Source organism: Rhamphochromis longiceps, linkage group LG1, assembly GCF_057381845.1.
Source record: "Rhamphochromis longiceps isolate RC_006_pf linkage group LG1, R_longiceps_female_GT1.1, whole genome shotgun sequence".
Taxonomy (NCBI): Eukaryota; Metazoa; Chordata; class Actinopteri; order Cichliformes; family Cichlidae; genus Rhamphochromis; species Rhamphochromis longiceps.
The window spans coordinates 6,900,979-6,920,402 of record NC_140557.1 but is presented as its reverse complement, the minus strand read 5'-3'; the positions used below and the strand labels follow the sequence as shown (position 1 = coordinate 6,920,402).

General features: G+C 38.2%; 1 protein-coding gene across 1 annotated transcript; it reads left to right on the top strand.

Moving 5' to 3' along the window:
* The first annotated feature begins 8,002 nt into the window (after window positions 1-8,002).
* On the top strand, window positions 8,003-12,664 carry LOC146678199 (putative gonadotropin-releasing hormone II receptor). Its single transcript, XM_085417112.1, has 4 exons — window positions 8,003-8,166; window positions 8,715-9,322; window positions 11,135-11,339; window positions 11,886-12,664. The coding sequence occupies exons 2-4, from the start codon at window positions 8,774-8,776 to the stop codon at window positions 12,332-12,334; spliced, it is 1,203 nt and encodes a 400-aa protein (XP_085273238.1). The 5' UTR covers window positions 8,003-8,166; window positions 8,715-8,773; the 3' UTR covers window positions 12,335-12,664.
* The last annotated feature ends 6,760 nt before the right edge of the window (window positions 12,665-19,424 follow it).

The following is a 19,424-nucleotide window of genomic DNA, read 5'->3' as shown; positions in this document are numbered from 1 at the left end:
CATAAACATTTGGAGATTATTTTCTACAACAATAAAAGAAAAAGGTAATGCTAACTTAATAAAATAAAACCAGGGCTGTGACGGCACCACATGACATCAGAATCAGAATCAGATCAGAATCAGAATCAGAAACTTTATTGTCATTGTCATGAGAACAACGAAATTAAGAATGGTCCCCGATCATTGCATCATCCCTAGCAATATCAAAATATAAATAAAACAATAAAATTCAATAAATAAAATAGATAGAATACTTAAAATACTAATAAGATATAACAGTAAAACATTCACATACATTCCCACACACATGCTTCAGACCGTGCATAGATTAACACAAGAGTGGCGTGATGGACATTTTTTTGTAGTATTCAGATGTGTTATTGCAGTTGGATAACAGCTGTGTTTGAGTCTATTAGTCCTTGCTCAACATGTGACTGGCTCTGCCACCGATTGCCTAGCAACAGGGAGGAGAAAATGGAACCACTCCTCATTCACTGCACTCACTCAGGCCGCAGCAATACACCTGCCAGGTTTAAATGTAGATCACATGAATGATTGTTCAGACGAGATGAACCAGCAGATAGTGGTTTTTATATGTTTCCCCTCTTTGCTTTAAATGTTACAAATGTCCACATTGCAAACACTGTGATGTTCACAATCACTCTACCCCCCCTCAAATGTGGCAGCAGAGTGCACTTCTTGCCATCATCTTAGATTAATTTTGACTTTGCCAACCTCACATGATTCTTGCTCAGCTTGATTGAAACACAACTTTCTGGACCTGCTGCTGCCAGCAGAAAAAAGCCACACTCCAGACAATATTCCATATTCCTGAGGATTTTTTACATAATGTCCACTGAGGTCTGTAGACCACAGCTTATGTTCAAACGGACATGTTAATTATTTTCTGTCATTGTACATCTGAGTGGTAATTGGAATGGATGGCATAAAGCTTTCTCCCTGGCTTGGAGATAATATGATATGGACAGCATATGTGAGCTATGAAGGTGGGCTAGTTGAAGCATGTCATTTAAATTAGGTTAAATAGAACAGCTTAAACTGCAGTTTGTTAAATAATCAGAAACACGGCTGAAATAAAATTACTGAATAAAGATAAGGAGGATATTTAAATAAGGTCACAGAGTGAGGAGGCATAAAATAGATGCAAATTTACATTGCATCTCGGTTATGTTGTAATGCAGGACAACATCTCTGAAAGCCACTCATGCTATTATTCTGTTCTGTTTAAGACTTCTTACTGAAACATACATATCCTGCAGGGGTTGTCCTGGGGTTTGGTAAAACAGCCCTGCAGAAATGGTCTGATATTTAATAGGGGAAAAGTAGACAACCGTACAAAATCTTATATATTTTATTCATTTTTTTTTATCTGGAATTTTTATTTCTGTTGGTAAATTTTGAATTCAAGAGTGATTAGTTAGCACGACAGCTACTTAAATTAATATTACCAAAGCATTTAAATACTTGTATAATAAAATTGAAGAGCAGGACTATAAAAGGAGAGTTTACTCAGTGTGCAGTGACAGACCAAGACAATTTTATAGAGGTGGCCAGGCTGAGAGCATTAAGTACACTGGAGGACGAAGGATAGGCTCCACCTTGTGCTTCTAACTTGATTAACTGGTTAACGAAATTAATTGGTGCTACTTGAGTTTTAATGAGAATGTTGTTAGCTTTGTATTGGACTTTACAAATGGTTATGTTGGGTGAACAAAAGGATAATCAGTCTGTAGTTTGTAGTGTTCGGCCCTTGGCTCCTCTTCTGCTGCTATACCCACCATCCTTTACATTTAGCTAGCATAGGAAATCAAATATTTGTTTGTTGATTGTTTTGTTCAGTTCAGTTCAGTTCAGTTCAAAGAAGCTATTCTGTAGGTACTACTGTATTTTGTTAATTTATTCATTAAATGCTAACTGGTTGGTTTTAGTACCATCACTTCAAAGATCAAAGATCCTGCATCACAAACAACAAAGCCACATTTTTACATTTTACATATCTGTAACTTTTACTGTCAGGAGTTTTGTTAAGGTTCTTTTAGCCCATTGGTTGTTTGTTTCCACCACAGTTTAAAGACCTTCATGGTAAACACTCCTTGCACTGATTAAGTCTTTTCATGCTTCCACTTGTCTTGAGAGACCATTAACTTGAAAGTTACTCCCCTAGACCCTGTAGACCCAGGTCTCTGGGGCTCAAGCACAGCTTTCTTTTATACTTTTGTGGGAGAAATGGAAATTATGCACTATTCTCTTGAGAACCTTAAAGAAAGGGACCTCAGATCTGAGGGACCCAAGAATGTCATCCTATTGGTTTGGAGTATAATACTGCATACATGTACTAGTATCATACTTTCAGTTGAACATAAACATTGATTATAAATAACATTTTCCCATCTATTTCCTTCATTTATCTGAGTCTGATTGCTCCTCCTCAGCTAATACCACCTTAAACACAATCAGATTATGTTTTTGTTATTTGGTATAGTTTATATCTGATTATTGTACTGGCACTGGCATGGTTAGAACATTTTTCTGCTATTTCCTGCCATTTGTTAAATAATTTGATTATCCATTTTGTCTTATGGATAATATGTGGATTATCTAGAAGTCTCAGAGGTAACACTGCAACACTTGTTTCCCCATCATTACATTATGAATACAAGAATAATCTAAAGCTACTGTAAATCACTGGCTTCATAACACATAGTAGTAAAATGTCAGCTGAGCTACGAACTAAAGACCGTCTCTAATTAGTGTACGTTACGATGGGCTGTGAAGCTGCAGTTTCACTTAGTTGGCTGTCTTCTCCTGGCAAGCCTTATCTTCAATGTGATTACTCTGCAGTGTGAAGAAAATCTTTTTACATGGTGTATGCTGCCAACTCAGCATTTAATCAAGGCTCATGCCTATTCTTCAAGTTAACTACATCACTCAATAAAACCGTTTGATTTAGGTGACCTTCAGGTAAAGAAAATGATGGTACTGAAGGAAAGATGCTCATATGCCGATGTTTATTTTTTGTATCATTTTAGTATCTTATTTTATAGCAGCAGTAGATTACTGGAAAAAAAATCCTATGTTTGGCAATTCTGAGGGTAGAAAAAATTAAATTGCTGATGAGAGCGGTCAAAAGACTACAGCTGGCCTTGTTTGCACTGACAGAGAAGCTATGATAAGTCAGGTAACTGGTCTTCACAGCTGTGATAAGTAGGAAAACAAAGTCTCAGTGTATCAGAAAGCACAACTCGTCTGACCTTGAGGGGGGATGGGCAACAACAGCAGAAAACGATGTCACATTGCACTCCTGTCAGCTCAGAACAGAAATCTGAGGCTGACATGGTTGGCTTTGTATTTGGTGTGAATATTTGGTGTGAACAGCTTTAATGCATGAAGCCAGCCTGTCTTATGTTATGTCCAGGTTGCCAACCGTGATGTAATTCTGTGGAGAGTGTTTTCTTTTCGCTTTGGGTGCCTAAATGCCATTTTATAAAGATTTTAAAGCCAAATCCTCCTTGAGAATTGTTCTTGCATGTGTGTCCCCTTATGGCCACAGTTTTCAGCATCCTCTAGTGGCTACTTACCATGAAAATGAACCACATCAAAGCAAAAATCTTCTCAAGCTAGTTTCATAAACATGAAAATGAGTTTTCATGTTTTACATCAGTGGATTTCAGTGACCTCCCCAGTTGAGAGATCGGAATCCAATAAAATACCTTTGGGATGTGGGATAATGGTGCTTGAAAGTTTATTTAGCAGAAAGTTTGATTTTTCAAGTAGTGAAGTTTTTGAGTATGCACACCTGTTTAAGGAGAGTTGTCTCAGGGTTGTGAAAGCAGCAGGTGCAATTACATGTTGTGGATTGCTGAAGTGGAAGGATTCATAATGAAGCAATGAATGATCTCTTTTTTAAAAAAATGCCCAGGATTCACCTGTTATCCATTCATCCCATTCTTTATATTCTGGCTGAATCTGACTCTTCCATTGACAAACTTTAATTCTGACCACAATTATGAAGCCGATCAGTGTAAGACCTCAGTTTTCTCTCTATATTTCTGGAGATGACACCTATCTGTGTCACAGCAGACATAGTCATGGAGATACAGAAAAGTTTTACCAAGCAAAACCGTTTTTACCAGCCAAGATTTCAATGACTTCTTTCCAAAAAGGACTTAATCTAACTTGTGATAATACTTGAGTTCAGGACAAGCACAAAGGTCACTGTGGATTAAAGTGAAAATGAGTTTAATTTCTGTGGAGCTGAAAAGATTGTGGCTTGTTTGGACAGTAGCCCAGAGTGTGTCAACATAAGCCAACAGCAAGCACCAATCAGCTTCTCCGTTGCTTTGAAAAATGGATAATCCTCCGCTGCAAATTATTAGAAAGTCAGGGATATCATGACATTAAGTCTTTCTTTTCCTGTGCCTTTTTGTTCAAAACAGCACCAATAATTAAAATGCATCATCCAGCCTTTCAGTAATTATTTGATTTCCCCTGCATGAACAGACATGCTTCTAATTGAATCTTTTATTTGACTTTCTCTCTGGTAGAAGACAGAACAGCTGGTGTTTTCATAAAAGTTTTTTATAGGAAAACTATGTTCCTTTCTGGCGCTTAGTAAAGCTGCAGCAAATAATTCAGACTTCATGTCTTCATATATAAATTAACATCTGCTTCTACAGGTCTTTACAACTGAAGTGCATCTTATTATAGCTCACATTTTCTGCTCAGGTGCAACTCGTAAGGGGATAAATAGATGCTTTTCTCTCCTCTGGTAAAACCAGATGCCTTATCGCATTGTTAAAACAATCGTCGCAAAGTGGAAAAAATGAAAACAGGCTTAAACAGCTTTCCCACAATTTCATTCTGTCTCATCATCATTTCCATCACTTTTTGCTCAATGCAAAGGAGTCAGATATTTTTACATGCAACGCTTTTGGTTAAATTGCAGATTTTCAATTTTGCAAAGCCATTCTGCTGCTAAATCTTCAAGCAGTATCGAAAAGAAGGCACTTCCCCCCAAGATTTGACACTGAATGTATTCTTGAGTGCTTTTATTACTTCATAAAAAGAGCAGAAATTAAGGCCTTTTTCATAGTAGCTATAATTAACCTCCTAAGACCCGAACTCTTCCACAGCATGCATTTTTTTATTTCTCTTTGATATTTGGGCATATTGGGGCCCGATGAATGTAAAAACAAAGAATGACCAGATTTTTTTTTCTTTCCCTTATTTTGTTTTTAAGAAAAATAAGAGCCACATATGAGGATATTGGTTTAGAATTTTGATAGAACAGTAGCAGTATAATGTCCTTGTAACTGGATATCAGGCCCATGTAGAGCAAAATTGAGTATTTTAGTCTAAATAACCCAAAATGTGATGTCCACATATGTGGACGCCAGGTCCTAGGAGGTTAAAATAAAGAAAAAAAGAAAAGACATATACATTTTGCAAGACTGCGGGATGTGTTTGTTCTCACATTAATGTGCTGAGAAACTGTCGTGCGAGGAAGAAGCCAGCTATGAGTGAGGCAAAAAAGACTTCTAGCTAGAGGGTTTATGTAGTAAATAGATGTATACTATATAGTATTTTTGTCATCTCTCTGCAGTGGAAACACTACACCGACAGGCTGACATTTCTATTAAAAAATGGATCAGCATTTTGGGAAATATGTGTATTGATGTTTTTGCTGATACTGAGGAGAACTTTACTCAACTTTTTTGTAAAAATGAAGGTGCTTTCTAATGCTAATGACAGGGCTAAAGGCAGTTACTGCTCTCAATCTAGAAATAGTCACAACACCTTTTGCACTCTAAATATGTCAGTTTACCCGATCGCTGGTTGTTGGTTACTGTGAGCAAGAATTTGCTGACAGTGTGAAGGAAAAACTCCCTTTTAACAGGAAGAAATGCCCAGAAAATCCAGCCTCAAGGAAATCCATCTGCCATGATGACCTTTTGGAGACGAAAGAACTGACACAAGACAAAAGACACACTAATGGAGCAGAGTTTAATGATAACATTGATTAAATGCAAAATGGTGTATTCATGAATGACGAAGAATAATTTAGGGCACCGTGGGAAACTGAGCAACCTAAGCCTAATGCAGTGTTACTGAGAAAGGGTTCAGGGTCTGAACTATATGCTTAATGGTAATATGCAGTTTTGAAGATAAGATTGTGCCTGATTATTCAAGACCTTGAAAGTGAGGAAAAGGATTTTAAATTTCCTTCTTGATTTAATAGTGAGCCAAAGAATAGAAGCCTATATGAGAGAAATGTGGTCTCACTGTCAGTTCTCTCACTGCAGCATTTTCAGGAATTTCTGATTTGTTTCCTTCTTTTTTTTAGAAGAGCCAAAGTATGCAGGGTCGTGCACATTGAGGATGTCACACTATTAACAAGATATTCGACCTCTGTTGGAGCAGAGTTTAAGTAACTGCTCTGCACAGTGTTGCCACATGCCACTGAAAAAATAACAGTGGAAGATTTACACATTTTTAGTGTAGCTAAGTTAACTAGCTGGGACCACATCCTCATTTTAACTTTGACAGCATTTCTAGTAGATGTGTATGTATGGAGGTGTGGACCCGCTCCTGAAATTCAGATAAATTAATTCTAATTACAGCACTTTCAGATAGACATCTACTGTAGTGAAATTTATTCCCCACTGCCATATAATCCGTTATTATAAATTTAAATGTTATTTACAAACAGGAGGCATTGTGCATTAGTAACATTCATGTGGAATCTTATCTTCAGTTTTCTTTTAGTCTCCGTTTAGTCTTAGCCCTAGCTTTTTGGTCAAACAGCATACAACATGCATCTTGCAGCGTAGAAGTCTGTGGATTTATTTATATGTAAGTGCACCGAGGCCTATTCCAGGAAGAAGGTTTAGCAAATAACTCTGAGTTTGTTGACCCTAAAATGAGAGAAACTCATTTCCAGTGTTTGCTTGCAGGTTTTCTTCAATCATTATTTTGTGCCTTGTTCAAAATAACTCAAACTACAAAAAATTATACTCAACTGTCTAAACTCTAGCTGACCACCATAACTCTACAAAAGCTTGGACCATGTGTAGATTATGGAATTTAGGAAAATGAAACCCAGTTTTGAGTTAGCTTTACTTGTGGAAATAGATTAAACCATATAATAAATTATTTAAGGTAATTTTTTTTTAATTTAACTCTTGAGTCATTTGGGTGAGAAATACCCTCTGATTAGTACATAAGTTAAAGCAACTTTTTAGCTACAAAACATTGCTGAGTGGGTGTTTTGTGCTACCTTTTCCTGCTTTACATCAGCACAAATGCTTTGATGAAAACGGTATCTAAAAGCTAATTTATATGTATTTTAACAGTCTGAATTGGGCTACAGTAGGCCTGCTGCATCCAGGAGCAAGATGCTGAAATCAACCTCATGAGTAAGGTGTTTGCCTTCAGCTCAACACTGAAGTTTTATTTTTTAGTATTTTCCAGTTTCGTAATTAGTAATCGACTAATTACGTAATACTAGAATAGATTTGTGGGCTTCTTACCTGACAGGGAACATTAAAAAAAACAACAAAACAAAAAGAAAACAAAAGGAAACAAACAAATAAACCTGTGTAGGCCATCAAAAGAGACAATTGCTTTATGGAAGTTAATCAGTAAACATTAAGCTTTAGGGGGATGAAACAATAAAGCTTCACCAGCTCAACAAGAAAACATTATGCTTGTTATAGTAACAATCTCACGTCGTTAACAAGAGCTGGTTTGGGATGCTGTGGATAATAGCGATGCTAATAGGGGCTGTAGTGCCTCATTGAATTAATTCAGCCAGAGATAAAATTAGAAACTTCGCCGGAGCTCGGGCTTCATTGAAACTGACGCCCCTGGATCAGATGCGGGGACCCTGGTGTAGCCGCGCCCACAGAGCGGCTGACGCGCTCACCGGAGGGAGTAATAAAAACCGAGATGAGCTCCTCAGAAGGGGTACGGAGATAAAACTGTGAGGGAACATTTGAGATTCTTCAGTTATTATTCAGAAGCTCAGCACTGCACTGTGCCTGCTGCAGGGACATGGAGCCGCACCGGAATCTCGGACTTCCATAAAACGAGTGGGCTTCGATTTGGTCACCGTCTGGAAAGTACAGTTATCTGCAACACCAAAATGTGAGGGTTTATTTTATTTTATTTTATTGTACTTTAGTACTTATAAATGTATTTTTAATTGTTTTTGTTTTCAGGCACAGTGCTGTTTTTGACGCTGACTACGACTTCTAATTGTTGATTTACATTTTAAATGACACACATATTATTAGACGCATAAAAGCCACAGCTAAGTTGCATTTTTTTTCACAAGTGAGAGATGCTAAACTTTGTCTCATAAATATAATAAACTTAGTATTAGTATTATAGTAAGTATTTTTGACTCATAAAATTGATGCCATTGGGGTGTAATTATCTTGACTGGTTGTTGTTGATGCTGCTTCTATTCAGAGAAGATGGGTTGTTAGAAGAAGTCAGCGTCTTTCCACCTCAGTGAGCACATCCGAGAGATGTGCTCTATGCAGCAGACTGCTCCCTCTTTGTCACCGATTGTATTAATCACAGAACTAATATTTTTTAGTCCTATTATGCAAATCAATGCAGATAAATCTTGTGCATCAACTTCATGCATAAGCTCATGTATATTATATTTATGCTTGATCTCACTTTAGCAACTGCAGCCTCCACATGTAGCTGAGCAAAATGCTGGGTTCTTGGTGAGGGTCAGAAAATGAACGGCTCCTCCTGCTGTGATCCTGCAGCTGTCATGTACCAGCAGAGATCAGGACTTGACCTCAACGCCAGCTGTGAATGGCCAGATCCTCACTGTAACTGGACATCAGTGGACGGTGCTCTGCAGCTGCCTACTTTTTCCACTGCAGCGAAGATCAGAGTGATTGTTACCTTTATCCTGTGTGGCATATCCACTTTTTGCAATTTGGCTGTGCTTTGGGCTGCCAATGGGCACAAGCGTAAGTCCCATGTTAGAGTTCTGATAATCAACTTGACTGCAGCTGATCTCTTGGTTACCTTCATCGTGATGCCTGTAGATGCAGTGTGGAATATCACAGTTCAATGGCTGGCCGGCGACCTGGCCTGCAGATTCCTCATGTTCCTCAAGCTTCAGGCCATGTACTCCTGTGCCTTTGTCACAGTGGTGATTAGTCTGGACAGACAGTCGGCTATCCTCAACCCTCTGGGCATCGCTATGGTCCGGAAAAGGAACAGGGTCATGCTAATGGTGGCTTGGATCATGAGCGCCTTGCTCTCAATCCCACAGGTGAGACCAGAAGCCAAGACACATGATTATAGTTTGACAAACCATTTTTTAAGTAATTCAGAGAAGGTCTGAGTCATAGTAGTTACTTTAGTGCTGACCTTTTCTTCTGCAGATTCCTCATGCACTTCCTGTGCAAGTGCAACCTTCCTTGAATGATCCATAATCTATCGCAGTGGGCTGGCTATAGATCAGCTTTATAACTGGCTTTAGATGAAGATGAATATTGTGTCTCAGTCTTATAAAACTGTAAAACTGTGGGCAAACAAATGTAAGAGAACATGAGATTGTGTTTTTACATTATTAATACATGATTAATCATTCTGTGTCCCAGGGTGTATTTACATCAGATGTGGTATTTTCTAGACACTGATGCATGAACTTCTTCTGTGGGCTTTAGGGGGGCATAAACCTTGGGGATTAATAGCTCTATCATTCAGATTTCTAAAAGATCAGGACCTGTTACCCTGGCTGTATGGCTTTTACCCTGTAAACAGCGTGGTAGTGAGTGCAGCCTGTAACACTTTTTCATTGTGGTGTAATGATAAACACAAATATAGCCCATCTTCTCTTCAAGCATGCTAGATGATTCTGCACAGGATTGCAAACATTTTGAAATGTGCAAGAATTCCTAAATGTGCTGATCATAAATAATAATTAATTGTAGAAAAGAAAGGATTACTTGCTTTATTGATTAGTTATTTTCCCAAACATTTACTGCTCACATGTTCTTAAACATGGACAGCTTTTCTTTCTCATATATGAATATAAGTGCAATATCTTTCGGTTTTGGGGCTTAAAGTAAGCTATGAAAATATTGTATTGTGTTGTCTGGAATGATATAGTTGGATATTTCACATTTTTAACTGATAGCGTTGGAACAAAAATGAGTAATTTTCAAAAATGAAATGATTAATTATCTGTAGACTTCAACTTCAAAGGGGCAATAATTATCATTTAGGTATTCTTAATGTAAATTCAACCCCTGTAAAAGTCTCAAGTAATTTTTGAAACTGTGACAAAGAGAGGTAGACGAAAGCAGTCTTCCCATTTATAGCAAGCAACTGTTTATTTTGCCACCAGATATGAAAACTGCTGCTATCAGACTTTACAAGCTGGTGGATAAAATAACATGTTGCTGACTTTACACTCCAAGCTGACCCATTTTAAAACATCTCTGCATAGGCACTTAAATGTGCTCTTGATAACTCATATAATGCTTTAAAAGTGTATCAGGCGTCTGTGTTTTTAGGCAGAGAAGTACTAGTACGCCTTACTAGCTAATGATCAATGTGCAGCTGTAAAATACTTTGAAATAAAAATACCTAGTTTTTATAGGGATGTGTAGGTTGAATTTACACACTGTTTCCCATATTTTCAGAATAGCTTTTTGCTTTTATTGATATAAGAGAAACTACTTTTAGGTTGAGGACTGTGTGGTAAATCTTACATTCTTGTAATGTCTTTAAAGTAAATCGTTGTTTAGCTTCTACACAGGGTTAAAGTACTTAACACTGGGTGTTAAGTACTTTAACCCTGTGCAGTATTTTTAAATATTAAAGTAATAATAACCACTGCTTGGGTTTTCTGAACTTTTAAACTGATTCACATTTCAATCCTCTCCCCAAACCTAAAAATCTCTGGTACACTACTAATTGTCATTTCACGCTTACTGACTGAGGCATACTGGTCCATTTGGTCTAATTATTTGGATAATATTTTAATCTTCAAGCCAACGTTCAAATAAAAAAATATGTTGGGTGACAGCTACTGCCTGCAAAATTCTAATTTTGTTTTGAATTTTTAATCCAACAGATGTTCATTTTCCATAATGTGACCATTACCTATCCAGCAAACTTCACTCAGTGCACCACCAGGGGAAGCTTCGTTACGCACTGGCAAGAAACTGCTTACAACATGTTTACCTTCTGTTGTCTCTTCCTGCTGCCGCTGGTTATTATGATTATTTGCTACACCAGGATCTTTATTCAGATCTCCAAACAGATGACAAAAAAGAACAGTAAGTGTCCAAGTAAATGGTAGTTGATCCAAACACAGGCAAAACTACAAGAACTAAAAAATATGTTCAAGCTAAAAGGTGCTCGCAACATTTAACTTCAGTATCACCAACTTCTGTTCAGGTTATGTTTTTCTTGTTTCATCGTATTCTTGTCATTTTGACCCATCAGCACACTCTCCCACCTTTTCTCGCTTGACCATTCCTACTTGCCATGCAGTCACCTTAACATCTCCGCCACCAGCAAAGATTATCTTTCTACTACCAGAGTAAATGTGAGAAAACACTGAAAATTTGACAAATGTGCATGTGAGAATGCAAATGTCCAATGTAGTGGAGCAGACGTTGGCTGGTCTCCCCAGTACAAAGTCTGTGTGATGTTAGTTGTGCTGGATAGACTGATGTATAAACTGTTGCAGTTAAAGAAAGAACGTGATTCACAGCAGAAACGTATAAATGAAATGATAAAAGTGTGTTCTAAATGTACTTCTTCAAAGAAATGCTCGATGTATTTATTTGACATCAAATGTGTTCCTTTCTCTCCTATAGTGCCCTCCAGTGAGCCACATCTCCGCTGCTCAAAGAACAACATCCCAAAAGCAAGAATGAGAACTCTGAAAATGAGCATTGTTATTGTGATCTGCTTCATTGTGTGCTGGACTCCGTACTACCTGTTGGGTCTATGGTACTGGTTCTTCCCAGATGACCTGGAGGGAAAAGTCTCTCACTCTCTGACCCACATCCTATTCATCTTTGGTCTTTTTAATGCCTGCCTGGACCCCATCATATATGGCCTGTTCACCATACGCTTCCAGAAGGGGCTGAGAAACTGCTATCGCAAAGCCGCTGTAATGTCCAGCTTGGAGACTAATGCAGTAATAATGGAGTCCTTGAAATGTACTGGATCTGTCTTACCATCTAAAAGAGGCATGACCAGTGGTGAAAAGGACTTCAGCTCTGAACAGGCTGAGGCAAAATCCACTGACAACAGCGTCTGACAGTGTTTAGTCGCAGGGAGAGGGGCAACATTGGCATTTCATTGTTTGGGCTGTTTGTTTACTGAACTTATTGGTTTTTACAATTACAACATGCATGTGTAGAATAAGTCTAAAGACACAATCTATCTATCACTTGTAGACAAATTATGTCCATGTGTCTGTGTAGCCTGTGTGATGCTTGAGGTTGTCTATATTAATTTAAGATTACATATCTTCATTACCCAGTAAAACACATTTACCGCTACATGATATGTTTAACTGGTTTTGAGCCTGCTATGTGAGCTATACATTCACCAAGATGTGCTAAAGGATACAACATTGAATAAATGATAGAAGATGCTGATTGGTTACTGAAGAGTGCTTCCTGAGTTCTGATGTAAAGGGTTTGTCGGAGCTTAAAAGTAATCAGAAGAGTCCTTCATGTGCAGATTAGAGATGGACCGATCCGATATTACGTATCGGTATCGGTCCGATACTGACCTAAATTACTGGATCGGATATCGGAGAAAAATAAAAAATGTAATCCGATCCATTAAATATCACGAAAGCACCTCACAAAACTTGCAACACACCGTAACTCACCTCAGAACGTTAGCACGTCGGAGCAGTATGCATCACGTGATAGAGCGGCTGTGGCATGCGGACCTGTCAGTGGTCTGGATAGCATTTGGAGCTTCGCTAGCAACCCGGCATTTCATCTCCGACAAAGTTATCCCAAGAGAAGTAAAGCAAGTGTGTAAGTCCATCTCTGAATGTTTGTAAAGCATTCCTGCGTTAAGCTTAACAAGCGATATATGGAGCGACTGCCTCTTCTTGCTGCTACTTCAATCATGAAACTGCTTAACGATCAGCTGATCGGCTTTTCTGTCGCGAGTCCGTGTCTCTAGTTTGCTTTTGGCCCACTTTGCACCAGAAAGAGGAAACCAGCGGATAAACAACAGCAGCACGTTTAAGCTTGATCAGCTGTTGTTAGAATTTATTTAATATTACTTTCTACTCGAGGATCTTTTTCTACGTAGCTGACGCTGGTAACTGTGCAGGGGCGGATCTAGCAAAGTTTAGCCAGGGGGGCCGATAGGGCATTAACAGGGAAAAGGGGGCACAAAGACATACTTTTCTTTCTTATTCTCATTTAAAATGTCTAGCTTTTAATAAATAATTATCTTACACCCAAAGTTTTAATTTGATGTAAAATGAATAGAAGTCAATTACTGTATATAGTAACTATTAAGTCTAATATATATACCCTAGTAAGCTATAGTACTTTTTCCTTTGGGAAGGTACCATCTGTGCAGTCTGCAATTTTGTTGAAGAAAGATGTTGAATCTATTTAATATTTCTTGAAAAATAATTGATTTCTGTGCATTTTTTTTTCACACTGCATCAAATTAAGGTTGATTACGTCGATTAAGCATCATGAGGTGGAGCGTGAGGGGTGGTTCCCTATTTTTTATTTATTTATTTTTGTTGTTGCTGGGAGTTGGAACCCTATTAGTTAGGTTGCTTAATATTTATGCTAAGTACTCTTTAAAATACCAGAATAGGGAGGATGGTGTAGGTTTAAGTTTATTAGATTGATCAGTATTGCTGTACTATGAAATTTTTTTTTTGCATACAGGTATAACAGAATAGCTTTAGTGTAGTTGTTGTTTTAAACTTGAGTATGAACTTATACAAAATGCAGCAAGATATTTAAAAAACAGTTTTGTTTATTAAAAAACACTATATCGGATTCATATCGGTATCGGCAGTTATCCAAATTTATGATATCGGTATCGGTATCGGACATAAAAAAGTGGTATCGTGCCATCTCTAGTGCAGATACAACTAAAGAAAGAGCTACAGATGCATACCAAATGTCAGTCGTGGTCTGAAATACGATGATTTCATTATGTATGTCACATGACATTTTCGCTTGTCATTATAAGTAACACGCATGATAGCTATGACAGACTTTTAATATCAGATGCCTGAAACTTACCAGAAAGCACTATTATAGGACTATTTTAAAACAATTAGGTTTTGTCTCTTTATTTTTCTGCTAGAATTATTTTCACATCATATATTTAGGACATCATGTATAATGGTATCGTTGTGTAGTGGTTTTCACATTTGCCTAATGAGCAAAATATTCAGAGTTGATTCTGGGCGGCATCAGAAAGGGGATCCAGTGCAAAACTCAGACATGTGGAGCTACTCACTGCGGTGACCCATTGTGAACAAGGGAGCAGCTGAAACTAGTTTTCTATGCAGGACTATTACATGCACTTTTAATGAAGATTGTTAGGTTCCTTTGCGTGAATAAGTTGGCTCAATTGGCTGGACTACGAAAAAGCTGATGAAACGGATCAACTGTTTCAACTTAAAGTTGTCAGAAATTGGCAGGAAAAATTTTTTTTCCTTGTCTGTGGGTCCAAGAAATGTTTCAAAATGACTGCTTATCAAATATGTCAAGATATTTAAAAAAAAAAGGAAAAATCAGTTTAGAAAGAAATCTGTCACTGAAAATGTTTACTGAACATTAGCATTTTGTTTCATTAGACGAAAATATATTTGATTGACTTTCCTAACAAGCCTCCATTTCATAAAGGCAATAATTAAAATGCAATGGATCTAATGATTAGCATACAGTTTTTTCTGCTAATTATATAATTAATAAACTTATTCAAATTATTCTATGTTGTGTAATCACTAAGATTATTTCATGTAGCATCAGGTGGCTTCAACAGCTCAAACCCCGTCTCATAATATTCTGTTAAATGAGCCCTGAATACCAAACACAGTAGAGACAAAGCATTTTGACCATGCAATAGACAGGGCCACAAATCACAACATGTTATTTTCCCCCTGCACAACAGAATGAGTGTCTCAAAAAATTGAATATGACACAACCTTCACACAAAATGTGATACTGTAGGACTGGCTAACAATTACGTTAAAGCAAGACAATAAATCTGAGCTAGGCTCCTAGTAAATCTTCTGAGTTACACTTCAGAAAGGGCAGTGGGGTTTTCACCCATTCATTGATTCTTCTTTTCATGTCTTTATGATCGCAGGGAACACAGTGGTGACCATAGAAGCGTTAGTATTTTGCCTAACTTCTGGGACTCACTGGCCTCTGAGAGCATCAGCAGCAAGGAGTGTGAGCTGACCAAACCTTAATGAAATCAATCCTTTCCAGCAGGTTTTTATAACTTAATTGATTCTGATAGTGATGAAAAAAAGAACACAATTTAGACTACAACAACAATTTATTAATATTAGGTTGTGTCTTGATTATATCTCAATTTAATATATCATTACTGCCAAACCCCATATTATTCAAAGCATTTAAAGTATCAATGTACTTTGCCTGAGCCATAGTCATGTGCACATTATTCTGTACCATAGAAGTAGAAAAATAACTGAGTCACAAGAGATTTCACTGGACAATCTTTACCCCAGCCCCCACCCTTTCCTGTAGTCTGCAGCCTGTAGCCATGAGTATGGGACAGTGAATAAAAACATGAGATGGTGTATTCAGACAGTCAACATGATGTGTCACAGAAGATTAGTGAGAAGCTTCTTAATTAAAAAAACAAAAAAAACAAATGTCTATTGGTTCTGGTGCAGATGAAGGAGACCACCTGGATACCTTCCTGTGGGCAGAACAGAAGCTACCAGTGAAGGTAATCTAAGTAGACATGTCAAAGACTGCTGCTCCAGCTGGCAAGGGAGAATTTAGAATATGCAAAGCATGATGAATAGATACAATGTAAGTGTATGTAACTACATTATGTGAAATTTATATTCACTTTGTCAGAAAAGGACTAGAAAAACCAACCCTAGAGTTGCCTATGTGGGAAAATACCAGTAAGATCAGTAGCTGGTCTGAAATATTCAGACCAGCTACATTTGAACAGGAACAACTAATGAATATTGCTTTTGTAGACAATTTAAAAGGTGGACAGAGCTACTGACACATCTCACAGTTTTCTGAAGTCCCTTTTTGAAATCTTAAGATACGCGAATCAGCTGTCACCATCTTGGTTGCAAAAACTATATGTGATGAGGAGGTCTGCACACTCATTGGCTAAAGACTTGTGGTTAACTAATTAGCCTACAATTTTGAAACATGATGTGACCAATTTATACAAAAGAACCTTAATTTTATATATTAGGACCCAAAACAAATGGCTGAGCCCATAAACTTGGCAGGATAGAATGTAAATTGTTAGACATTGAGACAGTGATCCACGCCTTTGTTAGCACTCGGCTGGATTACTGTAATGCACTTTATATTGGGGTCAGCACATCATGTATTACTCATCTACAGAGGGTGCAAAATGCCGCAGCTCGTCTTTTAACTGGCACTCGAAAGTTTGAGCACATTTCCCCTATTTTAGCTTCACTTCACTGGCTGCCCATTTCTTTTAGGATTCATTTTAAAATTCTCTTATTTGCTTTTAAAGCTCTCCATGGCTTTAAAAGCAAACCATATCCCCATCTTATCTCTCTGGACTGCTACAGCCTTATACACCCACCCGCTCTCTTAGGTCAGCTGATCAGCTGCTCCTGAAGATATCCAGGACTGGGCGTAAACTTAGAGGAGATTGTGCTTTTGCTGTAGCAGCTCCAAAACTGTGGAACGAGCTTCCTTTAGAGATTAGACAGGCCACTTCTTTACCTGTTTTTAAGTCACTCTTGAAAACCCACCTCTTTACCCTGGCCTTTGACACCACTTGAGATGTTGGTTTTTATTTTTATTTTTTATTTTTATTTTGTATTTTAGTTGTTTTTAGTTGATTCGATGCTGTTTTATCTTGTTTTTGTTTTTCTTTTAATATAGGGCTGTTTATTATGAATTATATTTTTATTTATTTTTATTTTTGCTGTTTTCTGTTATTCTATTGTTTTTAACTTATTTTCTGTACAGCACTTTGTTCCTGTGCTGGGTATTTTAAAGTGCTTTATAAATAAAATTGGATTGGATTGGACATTCCACACTGGCTTCATATTTCCAACCAAGTATGTCCGTGTTTTAAACAATCCATGATTACATCTGAAATATTTGTATTCTTAAAATGGTCAAACTATTCCTTTAACCTGCTTCTATATTTCTGGTAGTACATTACAATACAAATATGTCAGAGCCTCTATTTGTGATACGTGTTATGTGTTTTGATTTCTTTCTCTCTTTTCTTTTTTTGGGATCTAACACTATTTTTCCAGCTTTGCTTTTAGTGGCTTCCACTATCCAAAGTCTCTGTCAGTGATGTAGTAATTTTCCAACCAGTCTCACTAAAGCCTCTGGATACCATAAAGCCATGTCCCTACTTCCATGCAAGTCAGCAAATCTGGTCAAGGACAAACTAAATGACTGAACTGCCACTGGCTTAATGAAAAGGGGAAAAAGCAGCACACACAGCTCTAGTGACCCATATGTGTGCTGATATTTTAATCTGGTTAGTCTTGCAATGACTGACAGATACTGTGTGTTTGAGGACTCTTTCTTGTTGTGGCGGAACCAGTTAGTACATCATTTTGGACTTGGCCCAGGTTATTCTCTCATATCTTGCAGGCTGGAGAGTGCCAACTCATTCATTGCTCACTGATCTTTCCCAGGCCTGTCCACCTCTATTAGATTTCATCTAGTGTGAGAGGGGCACATCACGTGCTGAACACATCAGTACATAGGCTTCATTGTGCCACTCAGAAAACAGATGCACATACCTGTAGTTCAACAGCTGCTGCAGTCCTTGAATATTTTATATTTAAAATCTACCAAGATCTGCCTTTGTTTATGTCGTCATGCCACATATAGATTTAATCTAAACTTATGTTATTCAAAGCAGTAAGTCAGCCAGCTGCTCTGCTCATCTCACTCTTCCTGTGAACTTACAGTTCAATGACCTTCCTCACATTATGGCATCTGGGTAAGATAGAAACATCAGCCTGAATACATTCTCTGGCTTACTGTAGCAGCTGTAAGCCTCAATGGTGTTTGTGGACAGTAGCTAAATTTAGCTGCCGTCCAAGCTAAATTTATGGCTAGTTGAAGAGTTTATTTTTTTAAACAAAGATACTTAAATGGCTTGGTGTGCCTGGTGGTTGTTAATCCAGCATGGCAGACAGTGGACAACAGGGAGAGAGCAATTTTGACTGACTTTTCAAATGTTGAATTACAAGTTTAAAATATCATATTTGTGTTGATATCCTTCCACATATTTGTGATTGTTTTTTGTATGACTGTAAATTTAAAAAGCAGAAGTATGTAAAACACAAGTGAAAATTTCAAAATTCAAATTATTTTTTTCCTACACACATATTTTTCAAGTTCTCATATTTCACAACACACACACACACACACACACACACACACACACACACACACACACACACACACACACACACACACACACACAGACAGGTTGAAAATGATGCAGAACATATGAGGATAGTCACATAATGGTTATGTCACAGAACACGGAGTGTTCAAGTAACAGGACCCCAAAAGCAGACTCAGCACACCGCAGCTCAGAACTATGTACAAGTTTTATTTAACTGAGGAATCTTTTAACAAAGCTAAGGAAACGTGGCTCATGCCACGGGGGGAAACGAGGAGCGTGGAGCCCAGGAGCGCCGTAATCGGGACCATGGGGAAACTGCAACAGAAAGGGGAGACACAGTTAACAGTAGGCAGGTTGTCAAGAAACGAACAGCTAGACTTCATAAGTTGCCGAGGCTTACAGGTAGAGCAGGACCGTGGAGCTTGGAGGGGAGAGGTGCCCGTGAAGGGAATCCTAGGGAGGGAGGAAGGCAGTCAGGCAGGCAGGCCACAGGCTTCCACGCCAAATGCTGGTCACACTGGGAGGAGACTTACGGACTGGCGAGGAGAAGCCGTCAGAGCTGGCTGAGGTAGTCCTCCGGTGATTGCCTCAGATGAGACGCAGGTGGTTTGGAGGCGGCCCAGCCCGAGGGTGTGGCCACCGCAGCCTCCCACGGCTCCCTGGATGCCGAGCCACGGGCCATGACAGGTTAAGTGTGTCGAAGGATTGACAGAAAGGTTCAAGGTGGGGGGGACATTACACCAAGAATTAGATCTGAGCCC

Excerpts from the sequence above, each read along its gene's own strand:
- LOC146678199 (XM_085417112.1), top strand. The coding sequence starts at position 8,774 with ATGAACGGCTCCTCCTGCTGTGATCCTGCAGCTGTCATGTACCAGCAG. Across the intron at positions 9,323-11,134 it reads CCTTGCTCTCAATCCCACAG|ATGTTCATTTTCCATAATGT; the intron begins GTGAGACCAGAA and ends TTAATCCAACAG. Across the intron at positions 11,340-11,885 it reads ACAGATGACAAAAAAGAACA|TGCCCTCCAGTGAGCCACAT; the intron begins GTAAGTGTCCAA and ends TCTCTCCTATAG.